The sequence below is a fragment of the Takifugu rubripes genome, chromosome 17 (genome assembly GCF_901000725.2).
Source record: "Takifugu rubripes chromosome 17, fTakRub1.2, whole genome shotgun sequence".
Classification (NCBI taxonomy): Eukaryota; Metazoa; Chordata; class Actinopteri; order Tetraodontiformes; family Tetraodontidae; genus Takifugu; species Takifugu rubripes.
The window spans coordinates 6,738,227-6,755,214 of NC_042301.1; the positions used below are offsets into that span (position 1 = coordinate 6,738,227).

The 16,988-nt window shown below is 42.4% G+C and overlaps 1 protein-coding gene across 9 annotated transcripts in view; it reads left to right on the forward strand.

The window, feature by feature from the left end:
- Positions 1 to 267: 267 nt before the first annotated feature.
- apbb2b (amyloid beta (A4) precursor protein-binding, family B, member 2b) overlaps positions 268 to 16,988 on the forward strand; it is a 32,289-nt gene continuing 15,568 nt past the window's right edge. For 7 of the 9 annotated variants that reach the window (XM_029851455.1, XM_029851458.1, XM_011612611.2 and 4 more), the window contains exons 1-4: positions 268 to 397; positions 11,265 to 11,371; positions 12,595 to 13,626; positions 16,185 to 16,426. In XM_029851455.1, coding sequence (XP_029707315.1) covers positions 11,365 to 11,371; positions 12,595 to 13,626; positions 16,185 to 16,426 — 1,281 coding nt within the window. In that variant the 5' untranslated portion in view covers positions 268 to 397; positions 11,265 to 11,364. Of the gene's footprint in view, positions 399 to 1,097; positions 1,118 to 11,264; positions 11,372 to 12,594; positions 13,627 to 16,184; positions 16,427 to 16,988 lie in introns of those variants that run through there. The other 2 variants (XM_029851457.1, XM_029851456.1) reach the window with 2 other exon arrangements.

Sequence of the window (16,988 nt, forward strand, 5' to 3'; positions counted from 1 at the left end):
TAAGATTAGATTTGTGGCCAAGAATGAACTTGTCATGTTTAGATTTAAGATACCGGTATACAGGTGACGATGAAAGTCTTTAGAAAGATAGAAGTATAAACGTGGTTGAGGGTAAATCTAGAATATTGAAACAATGCAATTCTGATTTTATTAACACCAGACCAACAGATAAAGCAATAAACACTGAAGTCAGAGCAGTAGGACATTATTAGACCATAAATGTTGCATGGGGGTTCTCAGAGGAGCGTTCGCTTCCGGAGCAGCGTCTCCCGATTCTTCCCATTGGAGAAGAGCCGCATAAGGGAGGGGAGAGACGGGAGAAACGGAGCTCTAGTCCGGAGGGAGGAGTGAAGAGTGTCCAGGGCAAAAAGGAGGACTAGAACACAGCGCAGAGGAGGTAAGTGACCTGAAATGCTGTCGTTTTTTTCCACTTTATTCGGGGCACTTGAAGCGTTACGCTTCTCATCGCGCACGGATGTAAACATGAACAACTTTGGGAAATTTTCCTCTTCGACGCGCTGCTTCGGCATCCGGGGGCCCCGCTGTTTTACAAACCAGTCGAAAGGTGGTGGGGAAACGGCCGGGAGGCATCCTCTGCAGACACCGACCCCAGCACGTGTGGTTCAGAGATTATTTACGGAACCTTTTTGGTTTTCCTAATGGCAGATGCAAGAGCCCGTCCGTAAACACAACGCGTTATTAAAAACATTTGTGGGACCTTTTGGCTAGCCTTAGCTTTAGCTCCTAATGACAATATCACCGGTGTAATGATAAAAATATGGCAACAACACAGCTGCGACATAACACATCTATAGCCACCTTTCCTCGCAAGGAGGGTATTTGTGAAGGTACATAAATGCACCACAAGGATGTTTTCCACCATTAATGTACACGTTCCTGTAGGACGATGTCAGAATTGACGGGCCAAATGTCTATTTATCCCCATTTTCCCAATAAAAAAGTCTAACTTCAAGGAATTACTTTAACACTTTTACTATATCAGCTCCACTTTTATTTTTTATTTTACTATTTGTAGCATGTGTGTGTTACAGGGTGGCAGAACACTGATGACAATATCTTCAGGATTCAAGATTCAAGATTTACTTTATTCATCCCCGTAGGGAAATTGAATTGTAGTAGCAGCCTAAACGTGGATTAATATAACTGTAGTGTAGGTTTTGTATTTACAAAGTATAGAAATAGAATAAATAAAATACAGATAAGATTAGAACATTATAAGCATATATACAGCATATATTATAAGTATATATATAATATATACACAATATACTATTTACATATTATAAGCATTATAAGCATATATACATAAATATATAATAAAATAGAAATAAAATTACAACATAAACATTAAACACATAAACAACAATTATTGTTATTGAATGGGTTTGGATGAATTATAGAGTCTGATGGCGGACGGCAGGAATGACTTCCTGTACCGTTCCTTAGAGCAGTGAGGCTGCAGGAGTCTGCTGCTGAAGCTGCTTCTCAGTTTGTCCACTGTTATGGAGGGGGTGGGAGGGATTGTCCATGATTGTCCGCAATTTTAACACCATCCTGTCCCTCACCACCTCGTCCAAGTTTGCAAGTTTACAGCCAGCAACAGACCCTGCCTTTTTAATGAGTTTGTTGAGTCTGTTGCCATCCTTTGCTTTAATGCCTGCACCCCAGCACACTACAGCAAAGAAGATGGTACTAGCCATGACAGACTGATAGAACATGTGGAGCATCGTGCTGCAAACACTGAAGGACCTGAGTCTCCTGAGGAAGTCTGCTCATGGCCTTCTTGTAGACAAAATCGGTGTTTGTTGATACACAGCAACCTATGGACTCAGATATGGCTGTTAGACACCCAAACATAGCAAAAAATACATGGTCTTCTTTGAAACAAATTGAATATGAGGAGATTAGATTTGTACTTCCTAACCAGTTTTCAATCATCAGACATGCATTTATTATCCATCATATTACTAATTGGTGGACATGCAGTTGCACCACTGTTTTTGCAGGTCCTCTACTCTCTTCTCTTCTCCTCTCCTGTCCCGTTCCATCCCACCCCACTTCTAGTTTTCATTCCAGGCCTTTGTCCCACATTGGTCCTCCTCTGGAGATGATCTTTTGCTGTTGCCAATATAAATAACACTGAATTGTATTGTAGTGGGTGCTGACTGGTGCCTGACTGGTACCAGGGTGATCTACAGGAGGTGCTGGGCTAGAGCTGAAGTCCTGTCAACTGCTTTATTGTTAAAGAAAGAAGGATAAAGAAGATTATTCTTTTGACTCGGAGTGTGAGTATACAAATGTGAGGCCCGGGTGTCGGTGGCTGAGCCTGCAGCTCCTACTGGACTGACTGTCTCCAGCTTTGAATTGTTCTCATGTATGAAGCCCTTCAGATAATGCAGCTGTTTGCTACTACACGGAGCCCCTTCATGATGTGTTCACACCAGGATCAGTAAGGGAGCCAGGAAATGATGCCCCTAACCTTCCTGTGTTAGTTTGTCGGCCCAGAACAGGTAGAGATCACTCAGATATGTGATGAAAAAGAAGAGATGTAACTGAGGTGTGTGTGGGTCATGTTTTGTGAATGGAACTCACACATTGGAGACAATAACACAAATAAGCAAAGGATGGTGCTGTATGTGGAAATTATCACTCTCAGGGATGTAGTTTCCATCACTCCTGCACTCCTGCGTGGTTACAGAAACACAACTGTGTGTTATTGTGTGTGCATCTGATGGGTTGTTTGTATTTGATTTATAAATAACCTGCTATCATGGCGATGAATCTGGATACTATATTATTAAACATCTGGATACTATATTATTAAACATATTTAATACTGGCTACAGCGTGCTGTTCCCGAAAGCATCTGTCTTTGTAAATGGAGGCAGGAGCTGCAGCCGTGTTTGCAAGAATCATCATGTTGCCCACAAGAGCGGAGCAGAAATGCTGCAGTGTCATTCTGCTTCTCTTCATTCCAGGCTTCACTTCCCTCCTCTTCAGTCCCATCAGCCGTCCCATTTTTACTCCTGTGTCATCTGTGTGGATACAGTTTTCTTTAAAGTTTAAAGCTCTTTTGTTGGGATTTACAGCTACCTTTTAGGTTTAACTTCATTTTCACACATCCCCCATTTCCTCTCCTCTATATGGCTTTTCTATAGAGCATTATGCTGAGTTTGGAAAAAGTGACAGCACGAACGCTGCAGACATTTCTTGTGTTGGTGCTTGTTCAGCGTCACAAGACAGCTTCGCTTCAGATGAGGTAGTGTGGTTTCTCCATGAGAGGTAGAATTTGTAAGATTCTTGTACACATGCTCATTTAGAAATACAAAAAACTGATGCACGTTACCCTCTGGATCTCTGAGCAGGTCACACATCCAAAAATACCTCATGATATCTTTACTAGCCTCAAAGTGCTCTGTATGTAATTATGTGTGCCAGGCTATAAAAGTGTGTGTGTGTGTGTGTGTGTGTGTGTGTGTGTGTGTGTGTGTGTGTGTGTGTGTGTGTGTGTGTGTGTGTGCGTGTGTGTGCGTGTGTGTGCGTGTGTGTGTATGTGTGTGGTGAGAGAGATGTGATGGGATGTTTTTGCCTTGCAGCACCAGCTTTTTAGTCTGTGTGTGGTCGGCATGGGGCAGAACAGCTGATGATAAAGAATGGTGAAAGTGTGTATGTGCATACATGCTTGTGTGATCATTTGTGTTTCTGTGTGTGTTTGAGCAATCAGATAAAGTGCAGGCAGATCTGTTATCACCACCCGACTTCCCCTGTGAAACAATACCGCCCGTCCACCCTTGGCTAAACAAATGTGTGTGCATGTGGGGGCATATTGGTGCACATAGGAGCAGAGGTTGTTGGCAAGGAATAAGTTGTCGACTCATCCAGATGCTCCAGTTTTGTGTTTCTCTGTTGTGGTTTTCATCCAACACTGTTTATCTGTGCAGCCAACTCTCTTCACTTTCTCTTTCAGCCCTCTGTTGATGCCTCTCAATAGGGTTATTGTGCCCACTGTCAGAGAGAGTGTGTGTGTGTGTATCTGTGTGTTGTTGATGCAGGGAGCAGACAGCCGTGAGGTGTGTTTGAACAGGCCAAGAGTGCAGAGCCCCTGTTCATCCTGCGATTGGGCCCCTTTTCTCTCTATCCATCTGTCTTCATCTTGTTCTTTATTGATGACACGGCGGCACCTATCGTCACTGTCACCTTTTTTGCTTTTTTATTATTGCCTTCTTCCTTTGCTTGTCTGCCTGTGGATGCACACGTGTGTGTGTGTGTGTGTGTGTGTATGTGTGTGTGAATTTCAATTAAATCCTGAAACCTATGAGTTGACAGCACAAAGATAACTGATCACCACACACACACACACACACACACACACACACACACACACACACACACACACACACACACACACACGGTGATGTGTATACACACACACGCAGTAGTTGAACTCATCTTTTAGTAAATGTTTTAATGTTTTGAAGGCACCTTTCCCTCAGGCTCCTACTCCACTCCCTCCACTTCTGCTGTGTTAGAACTGATTATATGAAAGAAATTCCTTTCTGATGATTGAGCAGGATGAACAATCAGACTGATGTTGAAACATTGTGATCAGTTTCCTGTGGTAAGGTTCTCCACAGTTGCGTCACATCCTGCAGACAGAGAGGAGTTATGGAAGGGTGGGAAGAATGTGACACAGTACCAACATGGCATAATTCTTTTAGCAGCATTCTAAAAATCTGCAAAAGCAAAGAAACACATTTGAAGAGTTTTATATCAAATCATCTGTTGAGTTTGATATGTATCTCAAGAGTTGGGATTTTCCCTTTGGTTTTGCTTCTGCAGGTTCCAAACTCTGTCAGCTCTCCTTCCAAATCCCAAAAATAAGTCAAGTTTAATAAGTCAAAAAGGAGCACACAGCAATGTGCTTTCGGTGAGCAAGAGACCATGAGAAGGAAGGCTGATTTTGGCGAGAGCCCGATCATTGCTGTGGTGTCTCTGATTCCTTTTGGCAGATAAGGGACATTCCTCTTGTAATGAGTCACTCTCTGTTGTCCCCTGTCTCTTCTGACGTCTCCTTCTCTCGATCTAGGATGTTACTCATGTCCATTTATATCCCTTTTGGATATTCCTGAAATTTTTGAGTATGGTGGAATAGTTTGCTGTTGCCCTTCTGACCACATAAAAGGCCGTGATATTGTCACCCACACACAGCCTGAGTACGAACTGTGCTGTTCATGTCTGGACTTCCCTGACTTCTCAGATGTCCTGTCACATCTCAGCTATATATAGGAGTCACAGTCTGGCCATTGCCTTTGCCTGGATCTGAAGCTTTTTATGCTTGTCTCTGTGTCTCTGCACCGAGAGAGTTCTAATATATGACCATCACCTCTTCTGTTATCTGACAAAAGGAAACTGGTGTTATATCTGTAATTTTAATTCAGCGGAGTGGCAGCACTTGCTGATAAATTTGAGATGTGTGAACATGTTTAAAAACAACTGCTTTAAAAACCATTTGTTATTAAAATCTTCAAGTGTTGATGATTAGACCCCACTGAGTTTCCTCAAGTTTTACAAAGTTTGGAATTTTCTGTGACTGGAACCAAACTTCCATTTGAATTTAATGGGCTTCACGACTCCTCTTATGAATTATTCCACTGATGGGCACCCTGAGGACGTTTGCAGCATGACCCTTTTCTCCCTCTGTGTTGAGATGCTCTCCATGTTGTTGAGCTTCACATCCGTAACAGGAAAAGGTTGAGCAGAATCTTTTCTGATGGAATTTAAATCAGGGATTCCATTCAACAGCATGGATCAAGTCATAACTAGATTTATCCCTCTGACTGGCATTATTATTCCCCAACTCTTTAATTATTTATTAATTTCCTTATTGATTAGCTTGGCCCATTTCTATTCGCTGATTCAGCAGCTGCTGCTGTGGCAATGAAAGGTAGCAAAGTAACCACATGTGTGTAAACCAGGCTCTGGTCGACTGTAAAGTTAGTGGCATGTTTTATAAGAATAACTGTGTCTCAGGAAAATATCAGACCTGTGCTCAAGAGATTATTGTAGACTATTAGACCTGTGTTGTTCAGACAGGAAGATAAATGTTTGGGGTATTACCGCAGTGCAAGACTGCAAGTTGAAAACATAGTTGTGTTGCTTGTTGCCTTCATAGTAGCAGCAAGAGAGGACCTATGTGGTTTCATTACCTTCATTACGTTTTATTGCACTATCAACTGGCTCATGGATGCTCTCAGGAGGGAGGACACAGACCCATAGGACTCAAAGGGGATTTGGTGCATTTTACTCAGTGAGGCCATGCTCCTTGTGTACACTTTCTTCCCTCTCACGACCTCCCCTCACCCACAGGAAAGACAGGCTGGGTTATAGGAGGGTGGTTATGTGGGAAGTGGGGGGAAGCATTTCAACACTCACTCCCAAGTTTCCAAGAGTCCAGGAAGTCACTTTTTGCCTATACTATTTATTTCCCTCATCACTGGATTGTAGAACACTGTTTAGCTATTTTGATACAATATTTATTTAGCAGTTTACCGTTCATCAGCACTGTGTTCGTAGCATCAACCAGAATGTGCCTTTCATCTACAAAGTGAGGATGTTTCTGGGAAGAAAGAACTTTTTGGCTGGTCCACACAACTTTAGAGCACTGTTTGAGATTTAGGACTTGGTCTTGGGGTTAGGATGGGTTCAGATTAAGGTCAGGGGAAGAGTTTAGTTGTGATGGTTTACAGTCCCCACAAAGATAGAGGTACTCGTGTGTGTAATTGTTCTTGCATTTATGGTGTTGTCTTTGGTGAAGTGTTGAGGATGTGTACTGTAATTATGTAGCTTCACCTGCCCTCTGTCATCACCTAGCCTTTCATTTCTGAGCACCTGAACACTCACTCTCAAATTTTGTGTGCATTTTTGCTTTGGTTCAGATCTTATGCAAACATGCTGTCACCTCGTGCTCTTTGTATCTGGTCTGCTCCTTTCCTCATCTCATTACAGTTGTTTTGCCCCCTGTTGCAATGACCCACCCACCCCAAAAAAGAGACATGCCTGAGATTCTTTGGCACACCCTGAAATTCCTCCCTGTTTTCTTAGTGGTCATTTTTGCTTCTCACTCTCCTGCTAATGGAAACCAATCAGCTGGAAAATGATAACTATAGAGCTTGATACCAAGAGGGTGTGACACCAAGAGGGTGAACTGACAGAGACAGTCGGGGAGATTCTCTAAAGATGTTAAAGGAGACTTAAAATGCTCTTTGTCCTAGTTGGACGATTGAGAGTCCATTTCTCTGTCCTTCATGCTCTCTGGAAATGGTTCCTGCAAGGACGACATCTGTGCACGCTGAGACCACAGAGCCTCCGTTTATGCAGCGGACGAGGGACTACCGGTATTTGTGTTGGTCTGTACACAACATGGTTTGTTTAAGCTGCAGTCTCATTAAATGTGTAAATTTGAGTTATTTACCCCTATTGAAAATACAAGGAAAGTCACACATACAAACAACATTGCACAAGCTTTCAAACCCTTCCACCTTTAGCCTGGATGAGCTGTAATCTTCTCTGTGTGTTGTTTAGTCTGTAGGTGTGGGCAGTAAATGGGTATATAGCATTTGTCAGGAGTGGGAACATAGTCTAGTCAAAGGTTTTTCCTATCTTTGGTTGAATTACAGCAAAAATACAATTCCACTGTTACAATTCCACTCGCAGCGTTGAGCAACAACTTTTCAAACATGCTTTTTCTTAAAAGGGAGATTAAAAAAGGACGTCAAGAGGAAAGTTTAGTGTCTCTAGTGGTTGGAATGTGAAGTACCAGCCAGTTATGGTAATAAATGGTTTTTAGTTTAAAACTTCCCAGCCTTGTAAATGGAAGCGTCTTGCTGCTAGGCCCGACCCGACCCACTCCATAGCCAATGAAAATAAAGCCAAGAAAAGATCTGGGAAGATTGCCTGCTATTGTACACTGTAGCTGGCTCCAGATCCTGATCCAGCACTAAGAAAAACAGCTGCTTGTGTTTTGTTCTCTCCATGTTGACATCCATCTATCTCCCTCTGTTGCACTGCTGCTCCACACTGACACTTTTGCTTTCTTGTTCATCTTTTTCGTACCAGAGAGGCTTTTCGACAAGCACCACGGGGCGGGCTGACTATATAAATCAGGTTTGCAGAGAGAACTGTGTGGTTTTATGAGTGTTTACAGACCTGCTTTACTTTTAATGAAAAAGACCAGCAATTCTCTTTTACACAAAGGAAATGGGGTGGAGGGGGCAAGGTACAGGGTAAATGCAATGGGGCTACAGGGTGGGAGATGATGAGCTTAGGAAGTGGCATGAAAATGGGAAGACGCAAATGTCAAATGGGATTAACACAGGAACAACAGGAAATCGTTAGTAAGTAAAGAAAGAAAGGAAAGACCAAATTAAGCTCTTGGAATCTGAGAATATTCCCCCTCCGTCACTTTAGATTTTGGCAAAATGCAGTGCTTACGCACGAGACAGAGACTGAGACAGGCACAATATATCTGCAGCTGTTGCCTTCATTCTTGCTGTGCCTCTGACACAAGCATGCACACACACAGACACGCACACACACAGACACAGACACACACACACAGCCTGGGTCACAGGTCAGAGGTCACTGTCATGTTGTGACACAGCATGGATCTTATTACAAAGTGCGTGTGTGTGTGTCTCCCCCCGGCAGCTCTGTCTAGATAAGTTCCTTTTGCATTTCTCTGTTTACACGTGGGTCCGTGCGATGCCACGGATGCATATTTATGAACGACTGTTTATGTCACGCGTGTTGCCGTTGTGCATGTGTGTGTGTGAGCTGCTCTGCCATAGAGGAGCCCTGTCATTATTCTCAGACCCCAGCGGCATCCCTTCAGAACCACCACAACACTCTCTGTCATCCCATGCAGCGTGGAGCTGTATCTAGATGTACTTTGCTGTTTCACTGCATTTGTAAGCCCCACCCAAGAGTGAAACCAGTCGACATCTGTCTGCCGACCATGGAGATTGTATGAGATCAGCGCTGTTTGTAGTTAAGCGTTTTGATAGTTGTCACTTTTTTCTTGTTGTTTTTGCTTTCATTCAGCTCACTGGGTTAGAGATGAGAGGGGCCACTGGGAGGTTATGGTGGCAAGTTGAAAAGACTGGTGCTGTTTTTACTGGCCAGCTGCGTTTGTATCACAGCAGTCACCTTTTTAATGATTTAGCAGATTTTTTTATCATGTTTTTTACATGTGGAACTTTCATTGTTTTTAAAACACTTTGTGTGGAGGTTAAAAAAAACTGTTGTTACAATTTAATTTGAAAGAAAACACAACAACTTATTAAACATAAATGCAATATCCAAACTGTAATCTATAGTCAAATAAGTTTATTAAAGGCAAGGAGGAGGAAAATACTGTGAGTGATTCTGAATGTTTGAGCTGTTGGCGCTGCTGGGCTCTTTTTGTTGCTTCTCAGAAAATCAATGATTAATTGGTTCCTGCAGAACCTTTTATAGAAAACTCAGTCTAATGATCAAACTGATGTAATTTTAACATATTTAATGCTTTCCTTTATCTTTTATTTTTTTGTTGTATTTTTTTCTTATTAAGTTCAACAAGCTTTAGGCTTTTCTTTTTCTCAGCTCCTTTATGGACTTAGTGAATAGTCGGTGATGGATTGGGTTTAGTTTCTTCATGTGTTCTTCACCATTTTACCATTTATCACCAAATTTAGCATTTAAGAACTAGCTACACTCATTTTCGGTCTTTTTCAGACCTGCACCGGGGCTTGTGTTGACACTGGTTATTGTTGATTGCAGACCCAGATCGTGTTACAATTCCATGAGAATCACTCAGCTTTTGCTGTAGACATGCACGCATGTTCCCAGCCATGCAAAGGTGCCAGTTTATCTTGTACTTTTAATCCCAGAATTAGATTTATTTTGTAATTTATGATTCCCAATGGTATATAAACCTGTTCTTGCCTTTGACTGTAGTCTCCACTTGACTCTACTAGCAGCTGAAGCTGCTGCAGCCCTTCTGGTTTCTGTCTGTGCTCTCTTGTTGATGGTGGAAGAGTTCAGTGACTCACAGACACTAATCTGCCTTTTCACAACTTTGCACAGCTATGTTAAGATTATAACTAACTGCTGACTTTTGGTACCCGGTTTGTAGCCACATCTCCAACCATAACGTTATGCAGCTGCTCTTTAGACGGCTTTTTGGTTACCGGTACTTCAGTTACAGCTGGTGGTGGTGAAGTCAATTGTAAAATACATCAGGGGAGTTCACCCAAAGTTTCTCCCACTACTAAATACAGGCCAAAGAAACACCATGCAGAGGAATCATTTGAGCAGATATTCTATTCCTGAGAAGTTTAGGACATAAAACAATGGCCTTACTTTTGTCTGAATTAAGAATGAAAGCTGATGTTATCCGAGACTTTAGGTCTTCAAAACAAGTTGGAAGTTTTCTAACTGCTGTTTTCTCTGGTGTCATAGATGAGCACAGATGTGTCATATCTGTGTGTCATAGACGGATTCATCAAACCTTCACAAATTCCAAAGTAAACTAAGAAGAAGCTGATTGTCACAGTTAATTCTGATTTATTTCTTTAATTTTAAATAAATAAATACAGTGGATAAACTGCCCTTATACTAGCTGTAGTTTCTCCAGTGGCCCCAGTATATAAATAAAAGTTTAAATAACCTGTTTCTTGCACTGTTTTGGCCTGTCCTGTCCTGCAGGTCCTTGCTACAGTAATTAGGCCAGATCGAATCCCTCTGGGCTGTTCTTGCCAGGCTGGTGGTTTGTGAGTTACCGAGTCACACGGAAACATTGCAGGAAAAATGCTGGCTTATACTGTGAGGCCTATTTAATGCTGAAACAACCTTTAATATGATATTTTTAAGGGTGAATTCTAGAGCTCTGTATTTGTGTGTCGGCCGGTGTCACCGGTCTGAACGCGTGTCCTGTTGATGTGGTGCTGCAGTCACAGTCAACAGAATAAGTGGAAAATGCCCTTTACAAGCCTCTACATTAAGTTTATGATGGTTCATTGAAGGATAATGAGACCACCAAAGACTGATATTTGAACACACACTCATGTTGTAAATGGATGTTTCATCAGTGTTGTGAATAATTGATTTGTCTAAATTATTTGACTCCTATTCCTTTTCCTTGCTGCACTAACTCCTCATGCTGTCTCCCTTCCATCAATTCTAATTTCTGCCTATCTCTCCCTCAGGACTCAGCTGCTCCAGTGAAGCCTTCAGGATTTAATCAGGACAGAATCACTGACTCGCAGCATGGATGCAGTCCATCCTAAAAACCCCTGCAGTACTTAGATGCCTGGTGAGTGATCTGGTCAGTGGCAGTGTTGAGACTTTTGGGGGGTATTTCTGAAATAAGGATGTTAATCGGGTAGCAGTGGCATCTCCTGTGTTTGTAGTACTTTCAGTTTCTTTCTGTACACACTCATGTACACAGCATACTCTGCACTTCATAGATGGGGACAAATGTTAGTGATGGTACACCTTTGAGATGGTCAGCTCCCACTTCAGCTTTTCAGTTATGTTCAGGCTGGTGACCTATAAGCAAAGTTAATTACAGGCCAAAATCTTTACTGAGATTGTGCCTCCCAGTTTTGGAGGTAACTTTACAGTTTGTCCTCTGTAACAGCATTATCAAATCATATGGGTCATTTAATCATTTGCTCTTCTTGGTGTCTAATGTTTTGAAAACTGCTTCTTCATTTTGGAATTGCAGTTATAGAGTGTTTTGATGTCTCCATGGAAACCATCTGTTTTTGGGTCCGCATGGCTGAATTTGGTCTCTTTGGGAAATGTCTGTACATACAGGCTGCTCTAGATTCTTTGCATTTCTCTAATATTTTTTGGCTCATTGTGTTCAGATATGTGGATGGATATGATGAGATTTTGACCATGAGCAGCCTCCAACCATCTGACTCTATGCCAGGTACAACCTGGGCCTGTTTGCAGTTCCCTATAGGGCTATGTGTTAGCTGAGTTTTCTTCCACCCCACTTTTGGAGTTTGTTACTTACTGCTTTACAAAGCAGAACTTGTTGCCCATAAGTCAAGTCATGGCAGTTCTTCATTGTTGCTCTGTTGATATGGAGCAATAACTGTACATTGATTTATGATCCTCAGGATTTAGATTTATTAGTCATGAATTTCAGTGTTTTGTGGCAAATGAGGTTGCGTTATGTCAGTATTGTAATATTAGTATAGTACTATTTTATGTTGTGGCAAACATCTTTTTGAGAGGTGCTGGAAGGAAGTGTTCTAAAAATATTTATATATATTTAGTTCATCCTCAACTAAGGGAAACATTATACAAGTCAAAGCAAAAAAATAGGTTTGTTGTGGGTTTTGTCATCCTGTTAAAGTTTAGTTGAATATTATCACATTATTATTACATTATCATTGTTAAACATCTCTGTGTAGGTCAGTGTGTAGGACTGACCTACTGCTAAAAGACAGTTTTTTGTTTTTTTTAATCAATTGAACTCTTTGAACTCTGAAACCTAGCTGCTTTGATTTTCTTCTTCTGTAGGTAACTTGTTGTGTCCCACCATGATGTCAGTGGATGTGTCCAATCACAACGGCCCGGCTGCCACACCACCCACCTCACTCAGCCTCCGCTCATCACACAATCAGCTCCTTGACTGTGATGTCACCCAGCAAGGTTCTGCTACGCCTCCTAAATGTCGCAAGAAGTATGCACTCACCAGTATCCAAGCTGCTATGGGCTTGGGAGAAGGAGTATCTGCATCTTTGTTGCCAGTGTCATCCCCATCACAGCCCCCAAACCCCAGCAATCCCAAGGTAGCTAAAAATGGTGTCAACCAGCTCCGGAAAGCTGACCAGGATCACAACAAAAACACAACTTCGCTGGAACCAATGGCCCTGGAGTGCAGTGTGGAAATGGAGATAGGTGGAGTCGGTTTGGATAAAGCTGAGGAGAATGGGTTCCACATGCTCACTACTAAGGGCAGAGAGGACGACCTCTTTGAACAGGGCACAGACTCTCATGGTGAGCCAGAGCCTGAAGAGAAGCCTGAATTGCAAACAGACAGTAACATTAACACAATTGTGGAGCTCAAACTGAATGGCAACACAACAGACCTGGGTTTCAATGTGAACGTTAAGGGAGATGAGAGTGATGACATCAGCAATCTGTCTGAAAAGGAAATGTTGAAGATGAAGATTGAGCAAGATGGGAATGAGTTGGCAGTCGAGGAGCACGAAGATGAGGAGAAAAACCCTTTACTGATGATTAAAAACGATTCCACCGGGATGAAATACAAATTTTCCAACTTCAAACTCCACAGATCGGATAATGACTCTCCAGGGCCTCCTCCACCTTCCTCACCAAAACAAGCAAGCCCAGAGGACATGCCTCTGCTCTCAGTGGCCTCCTGTTCCTCCTCCTGCTCCTCCTCCTCTTCTCCAGAGACCAAGAAGGACAGACGGACTGGAGCAAAGACTGACTGCGCTTTGAACCGGATTCAGAATCTGAACCCCAGTGACGAGGAGTTGAGTTGGACCACCTTGTCCCAGGAGAGCAACTCTCCAGAGGAGACTGGTACACACACTCACACACACAGTACATGCAACACTATTCTATTTTCAGCCTTCAGTTTGCTGTTGCTGTGTTTTCATGTGGCATGACCGTGTATGTTTGTGTGAATGAAAATGTAGTACAAAGATATTGATGCAACTGAACATCCACCTTTCCGACCACCACTAAATTTGCCACAAATATTGTGGGACAAGAAATGCCCCCGTAGCCTTATGGGTGTGTTCCTATACAGAATCGGCTACTTCCTGTTTGAAGTTATGGATCTATGTAGTCTCTCGCCATCTCTTCTTAGTGTTATGTACAGCTCTGTATATCAGTGGGGCGCTCTCTGCTGTGTGATTCGCTGCTGCTCATGTGACATGTCTCATGGGGCACGAGCTCAGCGGTTAATCGGGCGCCCAAGACCAACACTGTAAAAGTACTCTGAGCTGTTGGATTCTTCTTGAGCTTCCACTTGTCTGCTGACTCACTGTCTTCTTTGGCATGTTCTGAAAATCTTTGGATTTCTCTTATTTCTGGTCATAAAATTTTTATTTCAAGCAGATGAATCACTTATGAACAGCTTCATGTTCCCGGTAGATCAATGTCTCTGTAAGAATCATCTAAGCTTAAAACCTTCAGATCTTTTGTCCCACCCAGACTTTCGCTAAAGAGTTGGTTGTCAGCATGATGAATTAATCACTATCAATTTATCATGTTACCCTGCGACCCCATTCAAGGATACTGTGGTAGAAGATGGATGGATGGATGTAGTTTTATATTATTATTACAGTATTATAACATCAGTGCTGCTCTGCGTCCCTGGCTGTTTATTCCAGATCGAAGCAGGCTGTTTTCTCAGGTGTTTGTTGGATTCAGTGGGTATTTTGTGGTTTAGAGGTTGTATAAGAAATTGCATTCACATAGCAGAACCAAACATCAACACCTAGTTGAGAGCTCTCACTCAAAGAGATCCTGTTTATTTTTACTTTCTTTCCTTTTTGTCTTCATTTATTAGCGCTGCTGTAGAATCATTGTGGTACCTCCGTTGGATGCGATATGATGATCAACCTGGGGGTTGCCAGGACAACCAATAGAATACAGTGAAGGGGAGATGTTGTCATCATTTTTCTGTATGAATAGGTCTTGGTCGCGCTCCCCTCTTTTTTCCTCCCCTCTCTTGCAGCCCCCTCCCTCTCTTCTCGCTCTCCTTTTCTTTCTCTCTGTCTTGGTTCTGTGTTGGTTCTTCGCTGTATTAGCGGCAACCAGCTCACTATGATGCCGGGCAAAGACTACATGCTGGCCATTGTGATTGTCAATTATGAGGGTAGGTGCATCTGTCCAAGATGGCCGGAAACTAAACGGCAAGCTTAGAGTTTGGAGGCTGTCTGTGTTGATCTGTCTGTGCACGTGTGATTTTCCAAGCACGGTTATTGATATACATATAGCCTCTTTCTTGAAGGGATGTAGTTTATCACTAAAAATGATAATTCTGGTAGCAGGAGTCTGTTGGTGACGGGCTGTGTTTTTGTGTGTACATTGCTCTGGACATGTGTCTGTCTGTATGTGTGTTTGCTGTTGCTTTCCCTCCCCTTCAGGGCAATTCTGCTCTCTGTTCTGGCAGGAAGCTGCATGCTAGCCTAGGCTAACTGCTACATAGCTCTGCCATGAGCTGCCATGGTGCATGCCAGTTGGGTTATCTCGTAGCTCACTTAAGCTCTCCTTAATTGCTTGCTGGTCACCGATCACAGATCAGGCAGTGCTCCCGCTCTCGTTCTCCTTCTCTCCCTTCTCTCTGTTCTGTTGTTTTTTCTGGCCACCACTCTTTAAGTTACCCCCCCCCATATCAGCAGCAGTCATGTTATCTTTGGTGGACTTATATTATCTTCAGTCTCAAATAAAAGACAAACTCCCACAAGGCTCCGCGAATCATTGCTTGTCCAAATAGTTTGAAAAGGCACTTTCGGGATTTATTCCAGTCTAAAAGAAGTGTATGTGTGTGTGTGTGTTCTTCTATGCACTTTATTGGCCAATACTTTTTGTCAGCAACCATCTGTTCTTTATCCTGCTGTTGTCCTCTCAGCATTAGCTGAAGACCAGTACATATATATTGAATATATATTTTTTCTGCCAATAAGCACACGTGTAGCTAATGGCCAATTAATCAGTGCTGCAGTTATGTACTAAAACATGTCAAATGTATTTAGAATTAATACTGCTTTAAGCACCATTTGTAAGGTAACTAAGGTGATGAAAAAAGCACAATTGTCCCTGGGATTAGGATTATATCTTATTGTTAGCTATCTTCTCAAAGCTTTACAACACTGTATTAGAAATTTCTAAAATAGTTGCTAGGGTTTTATTTAAATATGTGTATGAGTATGTTGTACAGGAGTTATGATGCTTCACGCACTCATCTGTGGAGGGATAACGGCTGTTAAAGGACAGCTGCTGCTAATCTCAGTCATTAGTCTGTCACAGGAAAAATGAATGTATTTTTTTTTTATCTTGCATGCATTTAATATTAAGATCTCATCTCTTTTTGTGGATTTGTGTGTGTTTTTTTTTTTTTTACATCCCAGATATCTGGAGTGAGCAGTCATTCCAGAATGATCCTGACCTTCCTCCTGGATGGAAGAAAATCACAGACATGGCTGGTATCTACTACTGGCACATACCCACAGGCGCCACTCAGTGGGAGAGGCCCAACACCTACCCTACCCCCCCTGGACAGACGGAGTCACAGGCCTCCGATGACCACCCACCCTCAACTCCCCCACACATGCTGGGCTCTCTCAGCCCCTCACCGATCCCTGACCTAGAGGCAAGTTGCTAAAACCAAGATGGAAGGCAACAGTTTCAAAAATTCATTTTTTATTCCAGAACCGATCCATAATCAATGATACTCAAACATTAATATAAGTATTGAGAAGGTTTATTAGAAAAACAGCCTTTCTCTCCATTTAGTCACCCCATTGTGAGTGCTGTAGTAAGGTGTGAATTAAATGTTTTAAAGCCCATTAGAATAAGGTTGTTTAGGCTCAGAAGCTGCAGTGGTTATCGCCGACGCCTCACATCAAGTGGGGGCCTTTAAGGAGGCTGCAGGGTGTCTGAGTGGGTTTTCTAAAGGCACCCTGTTTTCCTGCCACAGTCCAAAGACAGGCTCAGCACTATTTTTCTGGACCTTTTTAGAACTGTTTTGAGAGAAATAGTTTTCTAAAAGGACGATTTATGTTGGAAATGCTTTCATCGCTCGTGTCATGTGTTTCCTGTAGAAGGTGTTTTCAGACCTATAAATGTACAGTGAGAAATTAACTGTCCTAGTTAACCCTGAGTTTTATGTGAGGGCACTAGTGTCCAACGCTGAGGATGCAGCAAATCTAGGT